We start from the raw sequence: 15,774 nt of genomic DNA on the forward strand, positions 1-15,774 counted from the left end.
CCCAAGAGTTGAAATCTGAAAATATCTAGCAACTTTCATTGGACCAGATTGTAGTCCAAGATATTCAACAAAGAGGGCTTCATCCTCTTTGATTTGATTTGATCTTAAAATCTGAGAGGGGGGAGGGAAAGAAAGAGAGCAAGAGAGAGAGAGAAAAAGGGAGGGAGGGAGAAAGAATGAGAAGGAAAGAAAGAGAGAAGGACAGAGAAGGAGGGATGAAAAGAGACAGGGAAAGAGAGAAAGAAGGAAAGTGGGAAAGCAAGGGAAAAGGAAGGAGAGAAAAAAGAAAGAGAGAGGGAGGGAAGGAAGGAAGGAAAGAGAGGGGGGAGGAAAGAGAGGGAGAGAGAGAGTGAATGAAAGAAAGAAGAAAAGAGAAGAAAAGAGAGAGAGAGAAGGAAATGGAGGAAGGGGAGAAAAAAGAGAGAGAAGAAAAGAAAAAGAGAAGGAAAGAGAGGTAGAGAGTGGGAAGGAAAGAGAGGGAGAGAGAGAAGGAAAGAGAGACAGAAGGAAAAAGAGAAAGAGGAAGGGAAGGGAAGAGAGAGAGAGGAAGGAAAAAAAGAGAGAAGGAAGGAACAAGAGAGAGAGGGAAGGAAACAGATGGGGCAGGGAGAGAGAGAGAGAGGTTTCTCATTTCACATATCATTTTTCAAAAGCTAGCTTTTTTTGGAAGACTTTTTATTCTATATAATCATTTTTTATTAGGCTTTAAAACTCTGCCATCCATAAACTGCTGCCTAGTAGCAGCCAGTGGTAAAAGATAGGCTGCATTTAGAACAACTTAATTATTCATGTTCTGTGAAATTGTTTTCTCTGTTTAATGTGAGGTCGTATTATATAGGGCAAATCTTGCTGCATCATTCATATTATGTACCCGAAAGGCCTGTTGGATGAACTTTGCAAATTTCTGGGTTACATTTCCCGTATTGTTTCATTGTTCTTCCAAGATCCCTTTCAGCCTCTCTTTAAATATTCTAACATGTAAAAATACAATTACTATCATCATATTAAATTCTAATGTGAGTTCATGGATTAAAACGCTTCTCTTTATGGTTGAAGAGAAAATGGAAGACACCGAAGAATGGACTTCACAAAACCCAGAAGAGGAATGCTCACAAAACCAGTAAGCAGACTTCAATTTGGGGGGAAAAACCCCTAAATAAAGACACTTTAGATTTATCTGGGCATTGAACTTTAGAAGCAGTAGTTTTTAAAGTGAGCGAACCAGCCACAGATCACTGTATTAATTATATGTTCCGGCTTCACAAACATTCTGAATTTTAACTTGGTTATATGGGGTTGAGTTTGTCTAACTTGGTTAGGGGTCCCCAAACTCATCAGGTTTAAGACTTGTGGACTTCAACTCCCAGAATTCTGGGATTTGAAGTCCACAAGTCTTAAAGTGGCCAGGTTTGAAGACCTCTGAACTTGGGAGTCATTTGTTTGTTTTGTGTTCACTTATTTTATTATTTATTTATTATTTATTTATTGGATTTGTATGCCACCCCTCTCCGCAGACTCGGGGCGGCTAACAACAGTAATAAAACAGCATATAATAATAATCCAATACTAAAAACAGTTAAAAACCCATTATTATAAAAACCAAACATACATACAGATATGCCATGCATAAAATTGTAAAAGCCTAGGGGGAAAGAGTATCTCAATTTCCCCATGCCTGGCGGCAGAGGTGGGTTTTAAGCAGCTTACGAAAGGCAAGGAGGTGGGGGCAATTCTAATCTCTGGGGGGAGTTGGTTCCAGAGGGCCAGGGCCGCCACAGAGAAGGCTCTTCCCCTGGGTCCCAACAAGCAACATTGTTTAGTTGACGGGACCCGGAGAAGATCCACTCTGTGGGACATAACTGGTCGCTGGGATTCGTGCAGCAGAAGGCGGTCCCTGAGATAATCTGGTCCGGTGCCATGAAGGGCTTTATAGGTCATAACCAACACTTTGAATTGTGACCGGAAACTGATCGGCAACCAATGCAGACTGCAGAGTGTTGGTGTAACATGGGCATATTTGGGAAAGCATATATATCTAATAAATAATTAGCATATATATCTAATAAATAATAATAAGTGGTACCTCTACTTATAAACTTAATTCATTCCGTGAACAGGTTCTTAAGTTGGAAAGTTTTTAAGATGAAGCAATTTTTCCCATAGGAATCAATCAATTTTTCCCATAGAAATCAAAAGCAAATAATGTGTGCGATTGGGGACACCACAGGGAGGGCAGAGGCCCTGTTTCCTCCCAGGAGATTCCTAGAGAGGCCCCACGAAGGCTTCTCCCCGCCTTTTCTAGCCCTATTTCCTCCCAGGAGATTCCTAGAGAGGCCCCACGGAGCTTCTCCCCGCCTTTTCTGGCCCTATTTCCTCCCAGGAGATTCCTAGAGAGGCCCCACGGAGGCTTCTCCCCGCCTTTTCTGGCCCTTTTTCCTCCCAGGAGATTCCTAGAGAGGCCCCACGGCGGCTTCTCCCCGCCTTTTCCGGTTACAGTTTCGGAGGCTCGGGTTTGCAAGTGGAAAATGTTTCTTGAGAAGAGGCAAAATAATCTTGAAAACCCGGTTCTTATCTAGAAAAGTTTGTAAGTAGAGGCATTCCTAGGTAGAAGTACCACTGTAATAATAAATAAAGCTTGCAAAATTGGATGTAACTCGCTTAACATCCCCCTTGCTTAGAAATGGAGATGCTGATCCCAAGTATGGCTTTAACTCAAGGAGTTGCCTGCACAACACAATGTTATTTTGAGGTTCAAATGTATTTTATGCTTTTTAGAGCCCTGCCACTCCGAAAGGAGGGTTCCACTAAAGGAAAGACGGTGCCTCCATTTCCAGAATTTCCAAGGGATGGGGAACATCTGGCCTATCTCACCATGGAAAACACAGTAAGGAAGACTCCGAAGCTCGGAAATGTTTATTATAAACTGCTAAAAAAAATAGCCAAGTCGCACCATTGTCCGAAAGATGCTTTTGCCAAATTGGACTTTCTTGGGGTTCTTTCTTGGATGTCAAAGTCCAGTTGCCTTTTGGAAAAAAAGTCTTTGGGACAACCAGGACCTGAAGGATTGAGAATCCCCCATAGACAAGGCCCTTTATTAGGAAAGTTAGGTAGGAAAGATAACAAGCTTGTAAACTTGTTCATTTACATAATGTCATGCTCAAGGAATAAAACAGAATAAGATAGAGAATAGAAAATAGAATGGGATAGAATATAGGGTAGAATACAATATGGAATGTGGAATATGTTTTATCTATCTATCTATCTATCTATCTATCTATCTATCTATCTATCTATCTATCTATCTATCTATCTATCTAATCTCTCTCTCTCTCTCTCTCTCTCTATCTAATCTCTATCTCTCTATCTCTCTCTATCTAATCTATCTATCTATCTATCTATCTAATCTCTCTCTCACTCTCTCTAATCTATCTATCTATCTATCTATCTATCTATCTATCTATCTATCTATCTATCTAATCTCTCTCTCTCTCTCTCTAATCTATCTATCTATCTATCTATCTATCTATCTATCTATCTATCTATCTATCTATCTATTTATTGGATTTGTATGCCGCCCCTCTCCGGAGACTCGGGGCGGCTAACAGCAACAATAAAACAGTGTACAATAGTAATCTAATACTAAAAACGATTAAAAACCCATTAATATAAAAACCAAACATACATACATACATACCATGCATAGAATTGTAAAGGCCTAGGGGGAAAGAGGATCTCAATTCCCCCATGCCTGACGGCAGAGGTGGGTTTTAAGTAGCTTACGAAAGGTAAGGAGGGTGGGGGCAATTCTAATCTCTGGGGGGAGTTGGTTCCAGAGGGCCGGGGCCGCCACAGAGAAGGCTCTTCCCCTGGGTCCCACCAAGCGATATTGTTTAGTTGACGGGACCCGGAGAAGATCCACTCTGTGGGACCTAACTGGTCGCTGGGATTCGTGCAGCAGAAGGTGGTCCCTGAGATAATCTGGTCCGGTGCCATGAAGAGCTTTATATGTCATATGGAATATAAAATATAGAATATAGAACATAGAATAGAATAATGGAATAGAATAATGGAATAGAATACAATGTGGAATATGTTATGTTGTATGTTATATGGAATGTAGAATATAGAATGTGGAATATAGAATAGAATAGAATAGAATAGAATAGAAAACAGAGTTGGAAAGGACTTTCTAGTCCAACCCCTGCTCAGCCAGGAAACCTTATACTATTTCAGACAAATGTCTGTCCAATACAGTATCTTCTTTAAAACTTCCAGTGTTGGAGCATTCGCAACTTCTGGGGGCAAGGAGTTCCACTGATTAATTGTCATGAAATTTCACCTTAGTTCTAAATTGCTACTCTCCTTGATTAGTTTCTACCCGTTGCTTCTTATCTTACCCTCAGTCATAAACAAGTTTGTTTACATTAACTACTTCCTTTTAAAACGTGGATTTAATTGATAAAATACCTATAATCTTATTAATTAATTAATTAACTAATTAATTAATTAATTAATTAATTAATTAATAGCCTTCATCTCAAGATGAAGGCTTGCCAAAATTCAGCTTCTACTCTGTTGGCACTCCATGTTAGAAACATAGTGGCTTTTTAACACTTGCTATTGGTCAGCAGCCAACCCAAATATTGGATACAGGGTACAGTTGAGAGAAATGCCATTCCTGGCACTGACCAAGTCCATTTTAATGTGCATTTTTTCTCCCTCGACCCCGCTGACCTCCTAGGATCTCGAAGAAGAGCTGGATAAGAAAGACCGGTTGATAAAGAAACTTCAGGATCAGATCAGAAGCCTTAAAAAATCCATTGAGACAGGCAAGAATTTTCTCACGCCTATCGCTTTGTATTTTAATATTCAATTTGGTGATACCGGTCGAGGTGTTTCTGTCTTCTTGGAAGTCACTATGTTTTGACCCTGGACAGGCACTGAAGAATCCCCGTCTTCCATGTTGAGGGAATATCTGGGCATGTTGCAGTACCGAAAAGAGGATGAAGGGAAAATAGCACAAAATCTGATCCTTGGTACGTCCGTAACGTTTTGCCTTTCCGTTAAAGTAAGCCTAGGCAAACCCAACCCACGATGTGAATGTTATTAATTAAAGACTTCTGGGCTGTGATGGGTCCTCACGTTTTTCCTCTTTCTCCTTGTGGTCTCCCTTTTAAAGGCATCTGATATTTGTGTAGTGGGGAAGGGTCTCCTCTCTGTGTTGTTTCCCCCCCTGTAACTTCTTTATAAACTGTTCATTCTTCAAGCTTAAACCCTTGGAAGACTCCAGAATCCTGAATTTCCTTATCCTTCTTTGATCTGCCATTACTGTAAGTCACATCTGAAAAACAACCGAATTGTTACTGAGACCCTTTCCCTCCTTCCCTCCCTCCCTCCTTCCTTCCTCCTTCCACTCTCTTCTACTTCCCTTCCTTTCTTCCTCCCTTCTTTTCTTCCTCCCTCCCTTCCTTCCTTTGTTACTCCTTCCTTCCTTCCTTTCTTCCCTCCCTCCCTCCTGCCTTCCTTCTTTCCTTCCCTCTCTTCTTCTTTCCTCCCTTTCTTCCTCCCTCCCTTCCTTCTTTCTTACCCTTCCTCTTCTTCTCCTTCCTTCCTTCCTACCTTCCACTCTCTTCTACTTCCCTTCCTTTCTTCCTCCCTCCCTCCCTTCCTTCGTTACTCCTCTCCTTCCTTCCTTCCCTCCTGCCTTCCTTCTTTATTTCCCTCCCTCCTCCCCTCCCTTCTCTTCTTCTTCCTTCCTCCCTCCCTCCCTTCTTTCTTACCCTTCCTCTTCTTCTCCCTCCTCCCTCCCTCTTTCCTTCCTTTGTTCCTCCCTTCCTCCCCCTTCCTCATTTCATTACTCCTCTCCTTCCTTTCTTCCCTCCTTTTTGCCTTCCTTCCTTCTTTCCCACCCTCCCTCTTTTTCTCCTTCCTTCCTTCCTTCCTTCCTGCCTGCCTGCCTGCCTGCCTGCCTTCCTTCCTTCCTTCCTTCCTTCCTTCCTTCCTTCCTTCCTTCCTTCCTTCCTTCCTTCCTTCCTTCTTTCCTTCTCTGACCAGTATTCACCAAGCCTTGCAAACCCACAATGTGGAGTAACCTTAATATAATGATCAGGAGGCAGATAGCTCAACTATATTTGGGTAGGCGGGTGGTAGCGCAGCTTTTCCAAATCCACCTCAAATAGCAAATAAAAAATAAAAAGCTCCAGACAATCTCACGGAAGGCAGCCTTTCCCTGTAAAAGCTCTTAAGCCTCTTTTCAGTGCCCATGAAATCCTAAATTCAATTTTTTTATATTTCTGCAGATCTGAAACCCCGTGGAGTAGTGGTTAATATGATTCCCGGCTTGCCAGCTTACATTCTCTTTATGTGCGTAAGATATGCCGATTATTTGAATGACGACAGCATGCTGAAGTCGTTTATGAACATGGCCATCAATGGCATAAAACAAGTTATTAAGGTAAGGTCTACGGAGTCTACAGAGAGGGGCGGCATACAAATCTAATAAATAATAATAATAATAATAATAATAATAATAATAATAATAATAATAATGATCACTGGAGTAGGGTGATCACTTGGCTTTTAAAAGGCGCGACAATTCCATGGGAATGCTTAAAAAATAGAAAAGCACGCTTAATGTGGAGGACAGAAGGGAAAGGGGGGACATGATCGAAACATTTAAATATATTAAAGGGTTAAATAAGGTTCAAGAGGGAAGTGTTTTTAATAGGAAAGTGAACACAAGAACAAGAGGACGCAATCTGAAGTTAGTTGGGGGAAAGATCAAAAGCAACGTGAGAAAATATTATTTTACTGAAAGAGTAGTAGATGCTTGAAACAAACTTCCAGCAGACGGGGTTGGTAAATCCAGAGTCACTGAATTTAAACATGCCTAAGATAAACATATATCCATCCTAAGATAAAATACAAAAAGTAGTATAAGGGCAGACTAGATGGATCATGAGGCCTTTTTCTGCCGTCAGTCTTCTATGTTTCTATGTTTCTAATCTACTACCCTGTTTGCCCCAAAATAAGACCTCCCCTGATAATAAGTCCAATCGGGGTTTTAAATGGCAATAAGGCGAAGTGCTTATTTCAGGGTTCAAAAAAATATAAGAGAGGGTCTTATTTTGGGGAGAAACACAGCAGGAAGAAAAGTAGGTGGAGTCTCAGATTGTACAAGTAGTCCTTGATGTATGACACAGTTGAGCCCAACATTTCTGTTGTTAAGCGAGACATGTATTGAGTGAGCTTTGCCTCATTTTACAACCATTCTTGTCACAATCGTTAACTGAATCACTGCAGTTGTTAAGTGAGTAACATAGTTTTTAAGTGAAATATGAATGGCCTTCTCTGTGGCGGTCCCGACCCTTTGGAATCAACTCCCTCCAGAGATTCACACCGCCTCCCACCTTCCTGGACTTTAGTAAGATTTTAAAAACTCATCTTTGCCAACAGGCTTGGAGCCATTGAGTTTTAACATCTAGCCCAGCCGACAAATGAATGTACAGTATAATGTATGATAGAATGAATGTGGATGATTGATTTAAAGGATTGAGGTTTTTAGAGTACTGCATATTTTAATGTTAGATTTCTTATATGTTTTTGTATTTGTTGTGAGCTGCTTTGAGTCTCAGGAGAAGGGTGGCATAGAAATCAAATAAATAGGAAAGAAAGAAAGAAAAAAAGAAAGAAAGAAAGTTCAAGTCCCAGTGGGGGTATGGCTAGCTGATGAGGCCAGAACAAGGCCGAAATAGTTCTATACTAGTCTCCCTTAATTTTCAAATTTAGCAAAAACATCTGACATATATATATATATATATATATATATATATATATATATATATATATATATATATATATATACAGTGATACCTCATCTTACAAACGCCTCGTCATACAAACTTTTCGAGATACAAACCTGGGGTTTAAGATTTTTTTGCCTCTTCTTACAAACTATTTTCACCTTTACAAACCCACCGCCGCCGCTGGGAATCCCAGCCTCCGGACTTCCATTGCCAGCAAATCACCTGTTTTTGCGCTGCTGGGATTCCCCTGAGGCTCCCCTCCATGGGAAACCCCACCTCTGGACAGAAGTCCAGAGGTGGGTTTCCCAGCGAGGGGAGCGTCAGTGAAATCGCAGCATCGCAAAAACACAGAAGTCCGGAGTTGGGTTTCGAGGACTTCAGTATTTTTGCAATGCTGCGATTTCACTGATGCTCCCCTCTCTGGGAAACCCCACCTCCGGACTTCCGTTGCCAGCGAAGTGCTTGTTTTTGCGATGCTGGGATTCCCCTGCTGGGATTCCCCTGCAGCATCACAAAAAATCACGGAAGTCCGGAGGTGGGGTTTCCCATGGTGGGGAGCCTTAGAGGAATCCCAGCAGTGCAAAAACGGGTGCTTCGGCTGGCAAAAGGGGTGAATTTTGGGCTTGCATGCATTACATTGCTTTTCCATTGATTCCTATGGGAAACATTGTTTCGTCTTACAAACTTTTCACCTTAAGAACCTTGTCCCTGAACTAATTAAGTTCGTAAGACGAGGTATCACTGTATACACACACACATACACAGGGAGTCCCAACATACACTCAAAATTAGGACCAGGGTTTCTGTTGCTAAGCAAGACAGTCGTTAAGGGACCTGCCTCCATGGTTTTTGTGTTTTTAAAAAATTTGTGCTTATTAAAATATAAAATTTAAGAAACGTGTGCCGCTATTTAGGAACATGCTGAAGACTTCGAGATGTTATCCTTCTGGCTTTCCAATACCTGTCATTTTCTTAACTGCCTGAAACAGTACAGTGGCGAAGAGGTAAGATTAACTTCATCCTAGGCTTGTCTTTACGAGTCGTTTAATATACCATCTCGGTATTTTGTTGGTCGGCTAAAAAGAACCACTTCTGTAAATTTAGATCAGAGGTCTTCAACTCCCAGGATTCCCCAGCCATGCTGGGAGTTGAAGCCCACAAGTCTTAAAGTTGCCAAGTTTGGGGACCCCTGAATTAGAATAGAATAGAATAGAATTTTATTGGCCAAGTGTGATTGGACACACAAGGAATTTGTCTTGGTGCATATGCTCTCAGCGTACCTAAAATAAAATATACATTTGTCAAGAATCATGTGGTACGACACTTAACGATTGTCATCGCGGTCAAATAAGCAATGAAGAAGCAATATTAATAAAAATCTTAGGATGTAAGCAACAAGTTACAGTCATACAGTCAACATGGGAGGAAATGGGTGGTAGGAATGATGAGAAAAACTAGTAGAATAGAAGTGCAGATTTAGTAAAAGGTCTGACAGTGTTGAGGGAATTATTTGTTTAGTAGAGTGATGGCGTTCGGAAAAAAACTGTTCTTGGGTCTAGTTGTCTAGCTCTGTAGCGACGTTTTGAGGGTAGGAGTTGAAACAGTTTGTGTCCAGGATGTGTGGGGTCAGTAAATATTTTCCCCGCCCTCTTTTTGACTCGTGCAGTATACCGGTCCTCAATGGAAGGCAGGTTGGCAGCAATTGTTTTTTCTGCAGTTCTGATTCTCCTCTGAAGTCTGTGTCGGTCCTGTTGGGTTGCAGCACCAAACCAGACAGTTATAGAGGTGCAGATGACAGACTCAATGATTCCTCTGTAGAACTGGATCAGCAGCTCCTTGGGCAGTTTGAGCTTCCTGAGCTGGCGCAGAAAGAACATTCTTTGTGGTGCTTTTTTGATGATGTTTTTGGTGTTAATTAGATTTAGACCCCTGAATTAGAATTAGATTGTTTATTTATTTATTTATTTTGTCCAATACACAACAATACACAATGAAGGTTATAGAGGTTATACTCGAGTAAAATATATTAGAGAAAGAATAGAAGTGAAAATTTAGGAATAGAATATATCAATTGGAGAATAGAAGGATATTATGAGAGTAGTATAAGAAGATTATACGAAATAGAATACCCTATGAGACTAGACTTTCAATCCTGGGCCTAGAAAGTTTAGAACTTAGGCGCCTTAAACAAGATCTAAGTATTGCCCACAAGATCATATGCCGCAACGTCCTGCCTATCGGCGACTACTTCAGCTTCAACCACAACAACACAAGAGCACACAACAGATTTAAACTGAATATTAACCGCTCCAAACTTGACTGCAAAAAATATGACTTCAGTAACTGAGTTGTCGAAGCGTGGAACTCATTACCGGACTCCATAGTGTCATCCCCAAACCCCCAACACTTTACCCTTAGATTATCCACGGTTGACCTCTCCAGATTCCTAAGAGGTCAGTAAGGGGCGAGTACAAGTGCACTAGAGTGCCTTCCTTCCCCTGTCCTATTGCTCTCCTATATCTCCTATACCTTTCTTCTATTCCTCTATCTCTTCTTCTATTCTTTCATTGACAAGTTCTATTACTATATCTTCTTTTCTATTCTTTCTTAGATATATTTTACTATGAGTATCTCCTCTATAACCTTCATCATGTATTTTACTATGTGTATATAGATATATACCCACTAAAACCCTCATTGTGTATTGGACAAAATAAATAAATGAATAAAATAAATAATAAATAAATAAATTAGAATAGAAGAATAGTAGATATGATATATGAGATATAGGAGAGACAATAGGACAGGGGACGGGAGGCACACTAGTGCACTTATGCACGCCCCATACTTGTCGTGCTCACCATATCTTTGCTAGCCATGTGCCTTGTCTCCATAAACTGGGTGCCAGGATTTTCAAATTGGTACTTCCTTAATCTCTGTCTCTGCCAAAGGTGATATTTCCTGCCAGTTTATGAGCTGATCATGCCTTAGATCACCTGTCGTGGCCTTTCATAAGAGAGGCAGAATCCTATGCCATGATTATTATTTTTTTGCTTCTAACTGGGATAGGAAGTTGCCAATACAGTGATCCCTCGATTATCGCGAGGGTTCCGTTCCAAGACCCCTCGCGATAATCGATTTTTCGCGATGTAGGGTTGCGGAAGTAAAAATACCATCTGCGCATGCGCGCCCTTTTTCCATGGCCGCGCATGCGCAGATGGTGGAGTTTGCGTGGGCGGCGGGGAAACCCGGATCTTCGTCTGCTCGCTGCTGCTGCGGCCGCCCAGCAGCTGATCTGCTCGGCGGCAGCAGCGAGGAGCCGAATCGGGCTTTCCCTTTGCGTGGGCGGCGGGGAAACCCCGATCTTCGTCTGCTTGCTGCTGCTTGCTGCTCGCTGATGCCCCCGCTCGCCCGCCCGCCCGCCCGCCGCCCGCCAGCAAGAGGGGGAGAGATAGAGAAAGAGAGAGAAGGAAAGAAAGAGACGAGAGAGGGAGGAAGAGAGTGTGAGAGAGGAAGAAGCAAGATAGAGAAAGAGAGAGAGAAAGAAAGATGAGAAAGGAAGGAAGGGAGTGACATCATCGGGTGGAAAAATCGTGATATAGCGTTTCGCGAAGCACGAGATCGCGAAAATCGAGGGATCACTGTACAGTGTTCCCTCGATTTTCGCGGGTTCAAACTTCGCGAATAGCCTATACCACGGTTTTAAAAAAAAAATTAAAAAATACTTTGCGGGGGTTTTTCTATACCATGGTTTTTCCCGCCCGATGACGTCATACTTCATCGCCAAACTAATAATTTTTGTGAATAAATAACAACAAAATAATTATTGTTAATAAATAAATATGTTTATAAATATCAGGATCACTAAGTGTCTTATTCAATGGTGAGTACCAGTAATAATGGTGAGTAAATGGTTGTTAAGGGAATGGGAAATGGTAATTTAGGGGTTTAAAGTGTTAAGGGAAGGCTTGGGATACTGCCCATAGCCAAAAATGGTGTACTTACTTCCGCATCTCTACTTCGCGGAAATTCAACTTTTGCGGGCAGTCTTGGAACGCATCCCCCGCGAAAATCGAGGGAACACTGTATAAGTAAGGCAAAGTAGCTGCTTTCAAGGATGGGAACAATTTAACACCACTCAATTGTGGACTGGAGATTTTGCAGTCTTCTGTAAAGTAATTCTGGCTTTGTTTAATTTCTCGGGTGTAAGAAATTTAATTCCAACATATGGTGATATCTATGCTCCTTCCCCCCCTCTTTTAGCTATTTCTAGGTTTTTGGAAACATCTTAGAAATAGCATACTTTAACTCTTGAATTGTACAGTTGGTGTTCACCAAAATGCACTTAAATTTAAGAATTCTGCAGAAGAAGAAAACAAAAACCAACCAGACCTGAATATTTTCCAACAAAATTAAATGGAATGACTGACTCTGTAATTTGTTTATATTCTATTGAACTAGAGGAAAAAAAATATGCACATGGATGCTGTTGGCTAGGCTACGTTAAAAGCTCTGTACTACTAGTCTGATAAATGTATAAATTTGTTTGTGATCTTAATTGCCACAGTTGATAATGCTGCAATTGGTTTTCCAGGAATTCATGAAACACAACACACCGCAACAAAATAGGAACAATCTGATCCACTTCGATCTGTCCGAATACAGGCAGGTCCTTAGTGACCTGGCCATTCGTATATATCATCAATTTATCAGTGTGATGGAGACCAGTATCCAGCCTATGATAGGTAAGGAGTTGGATCGACATTAGCAACAATAGGCTTCATAAAACCCCTCTGACAGGGTTCCAACCAGTAATACACCCATAACAAATAGAAGTCCGAGGCAAACAAGTTCTTCAAAGAACATGTTTATTGTTGGGTTCCTTCCAGTATTCTCCCATTCTGGTATTTTATAATTTGCACGCAACGGTTCTGGTACTGTCTTTGCCGGGGTGTTGTGTGTGCCATCTTTTTCCCCAAATATTTTGCTTCCCCCCCCCCCTTCCTTCCTTATTTCTTTCTCTCCTCCCTCCATTGTCCTTCCTTCCTACCTTCCTCCCCGCTTCATTCATTCTTCCCTCCTTCCCTCCCTTCCTTCCTGCTTTATTCATTCATTCTTCCCTCCCTCCCTCCCTTCCTCCTTTATTCATTCATTCATTCTTCCCTCCCTCCCTTCCTTCCTCCTTTATTCATTCATTCTTCCCTCCCTCCCTTCCTCCTTTATTCATTCATTCTTCCCTCCCTCCCTTCCTTCCTTCTTTATTCATTCATTCTTCCCTCCCTCCGTCCCTTCCTCCTTTATTCATTCATTCTTCCCTCCCTCCATCCCTCCCTTCCTTCCCCCTTTATTCATTCATTCTTCCCTCCATCCCTCCCTCCCTTCCTTCCTCCTTTATTCATTCATTTTTCCCTCCCTCCCTCCCTCCCTTCCTTCCTTCCTCCTTTATTCATTCATTCTTCCCTCCCTTCCTTCCTTCCTCCTTTATTCATTCATTCTTCCCTCCCTCCCTCCCTTTCTTCCTCCTTTATTCATTCATTCTTCCCTCCCTCCCTCCCTTCCTCCTTTATTCATTCATTCTTCCCTCCCTCCCTCCCTTCCTCCTTTATTCATTCATTCATTCTTCCTTCCCTCCCTCCCTCCCTTCCCCCTTTATTCATTCTTCCTTCCCTCCCTCCCTCCCTCCCTTCCATCCATCCATCCATCCATCCATTACCTCATATGATTGACTGGACTGCGTAATTGACCCAAAGTCACTCAGTGACCCTCTGTGATTGAGAAATCCCAACACCCTCCAATCACTGCCCCACACTTTCTGAGGGTCAGACCTCAGAGGTACGTAGGCTGACCTGTCCAATATAGATCTTGATGGCTTAAGTTGGATGGCTTGTACCAAGCCAAAATCAAAACCAATCAGATTCTGATAGAAACCCTGTTTTCAAAAACAACTTTCTTACTCAAAAACTAAATCTAGAGCACTTAGGGGGGAAAAAATGCATATTTTGGCCATTCGCTGAAAGTCACCTCCACGAATTTGAATCCAGCCATCCTGTTCTGAATAATTGATTTACTGATCAAAAGATTGCATACGCTGCTAGGGCAAATGGAGACGCAGTCCATTTAAAAACAAAAAAAACCCCAGAAACCCTGCCTGGCTTTTATCTCCATTTTAAGCATCCATGAATGACAGGATGCTGAATAACCCCCGAGGAAGCATCCTACTCTATCGGCGTAAAATAAAGAGGATATTTAAAAAACGGGTACACCCAATAATAAATCAATACACCTAGTCGTATTTCCTGATAACGTCTGCTATTTATGCAGATCCCCCCTTCACTCTCCCCCATTTATTTAACTTTTTTTTCCCTTTTCTCACTCCTTATGCTTTTCTTTTGCTGAATATTTCATATAAATCTAATCTTATTTTTCTAGTTACCTTTCTACAAATAAGTATTTTACTACTCTTACTAATACTTACTATTCTTATGGGCTTTAATTAATGTGATTAATTAAAGCCTGTCCAATTGTCTTTCCTTATCTCATATATCATACTTATTCTCTTCTTATCTATCTATCTGTCTGTCTGTCTGTCTGTCTGTCTGTCTATATCTATCTCTATCTATCTATCTATCTATCTATCTATCTATCTATCTATCTATCTATCTAATCTAATCTATCTATCTATCTCTATCTCTATCTATCTATCTATCTATCTATCTATCTATCTATCTATCTAATCTAATCTATCTATCTATCTATCTATCTATCTATATATATATAATATATATATATATATCATATATATTCTCTCCATATCTCTTATATCATATATATTCTCTTCTTTTTTACTTTCTATCTTTATATATATTACTTAATGTCTATTCCCTTCCATATGTATTGTATATTGGACAAAGAATAAATAAATAAAATAAATAAATAAATGATAAGATAGATAAATGAATTTATTTTATTTATTTATTTATTTTGTCCAATACACAATGAGGGTTTTAGTGGGTATATATCTATATATATTATTTATAGTAATAAGATACAAAGGTGAATATTGAATTTTTTGTTACATTTTATTATATATATTATGAAATATAATATGTGATAAATACCCTTACCCATTTCAAATTAATTAATTAATTAATTAACTTTATTTAAAAAATAAAAAATAAATAAAGGACGGGTAGAAGATTTCAACCCACGTTCCTTTTTTCCAAAGCCAAACGAAATCCTTATTATTGCACTTGGGTTTTTTTTCTAAATCCCTTGCTTGCTTCCTGTTATCGTTCTACAGTGCCAGGAATGCTGGAATACGAAAGCCTTCAGGGGATTTCGGGTTTAAAGCCGACTGGCTTTCGCAAACGTTCTTCCAGCATTGATGACACAGACGCTTACACTATGACCTCTGTCCTGCAACAGCTCAGCTATTTTTACACAACCATGTGTCAGAACGGCTTAGACACGGAGCTCTTGAAACAGGCCGCGAGGCAGCTCTTCTTTCTGATCGGAGCCGTCACCCTGAACAGCCTCTTTCTCCGGAAAGACATGTGCTCTTGCAGGAAAGGGATGCAAATAAGGTAAACCTGGTGTTTATAATAATAATAATATGATTCTTCATTGCTTATTTCAGTGTTTCTCAAACTTCGCAACTTGAAGATATTTGGACTTCAACTCCCAGAATTCCCCAGGCAGCGAATGCTGGCTGGAGAATTCTGAGAGTTGAAGTCCAGATATGTTCAAGTTGCCAAGGTTGGGAAACACTGGCTTATTTGACCCCTATGATAATCATTAAGTGTTTTTTATCTCATGATTCTTGACAAATGTATATTTTCTTTTATGTACACTGAGAGCAGATGCAACAAGACAAATTCCTGGTGTGTCCAATCACACTTGGCCAATAAAGAATTCTATTCTATTCCATTCCATTCCATTCAATAATAATAATAATAATAATAATAATAAC

The 15,774-nt window shown here is 40.6% G+C and overlaps 1 protein-coding gene across 1 annotated transcript in view; it reads left to right on the forward strand.

Annotated features, from left to right (window-relative positions):
• Nucleotides 1-15,774, forward strand: part of MYO5C (myosin VC) — a 67,811-nt gene that overhangs the window by 47,174 nt on the left and 4,863 nt on the right. The window contains exons 31-38 of the mRNA XM_070763070.1: nt 1,057-1,120; nt 2,776-2,884; nt 4,742-4,829; nt 4,938-5,036; nt 6,300-6,454; nt 8,720-8,809; nt 12,400-12,550; nt 15,106-15,388. Of these exons, the coding sequence (XP_070619171.1) occupies nt 1,057-1,120; nt 2,776-2,884; nt 4,742-4,829; nt 4,938-5,036; nt 6,300-6,454; nt 8,720-8,809; nt 12,400-12,550; nt 15,106-15,388 (1,039 nt within the window). The remainder of the gene's footprint in view (nt 1-1,056; nt 1,121-2,775; nt 2,885-4,741; nt 4,830-4,937; nt 5,037-6,299; nt 6,455-8,719; nt 8,810-12,399; nt 12,551-15,105; nt 15,389-15,774) is intronic.

Source organism: Erythrolamprus reginae, chromosome 10 (assembly GCF_031021105.1).
Source record: "Erythrolamprus reginae isolate rEryReg1 chromosome 10, rEryReg1.hap1, whole genome shotgun sequence".
In the NCBI taxonomy this organism is placed as follows: Eukaryota; Metazoa; Chordata; class Lepidosauria; order Squamata; family Dipsadidae; genus Erythrolamprus; species Erythrolamprus reginae.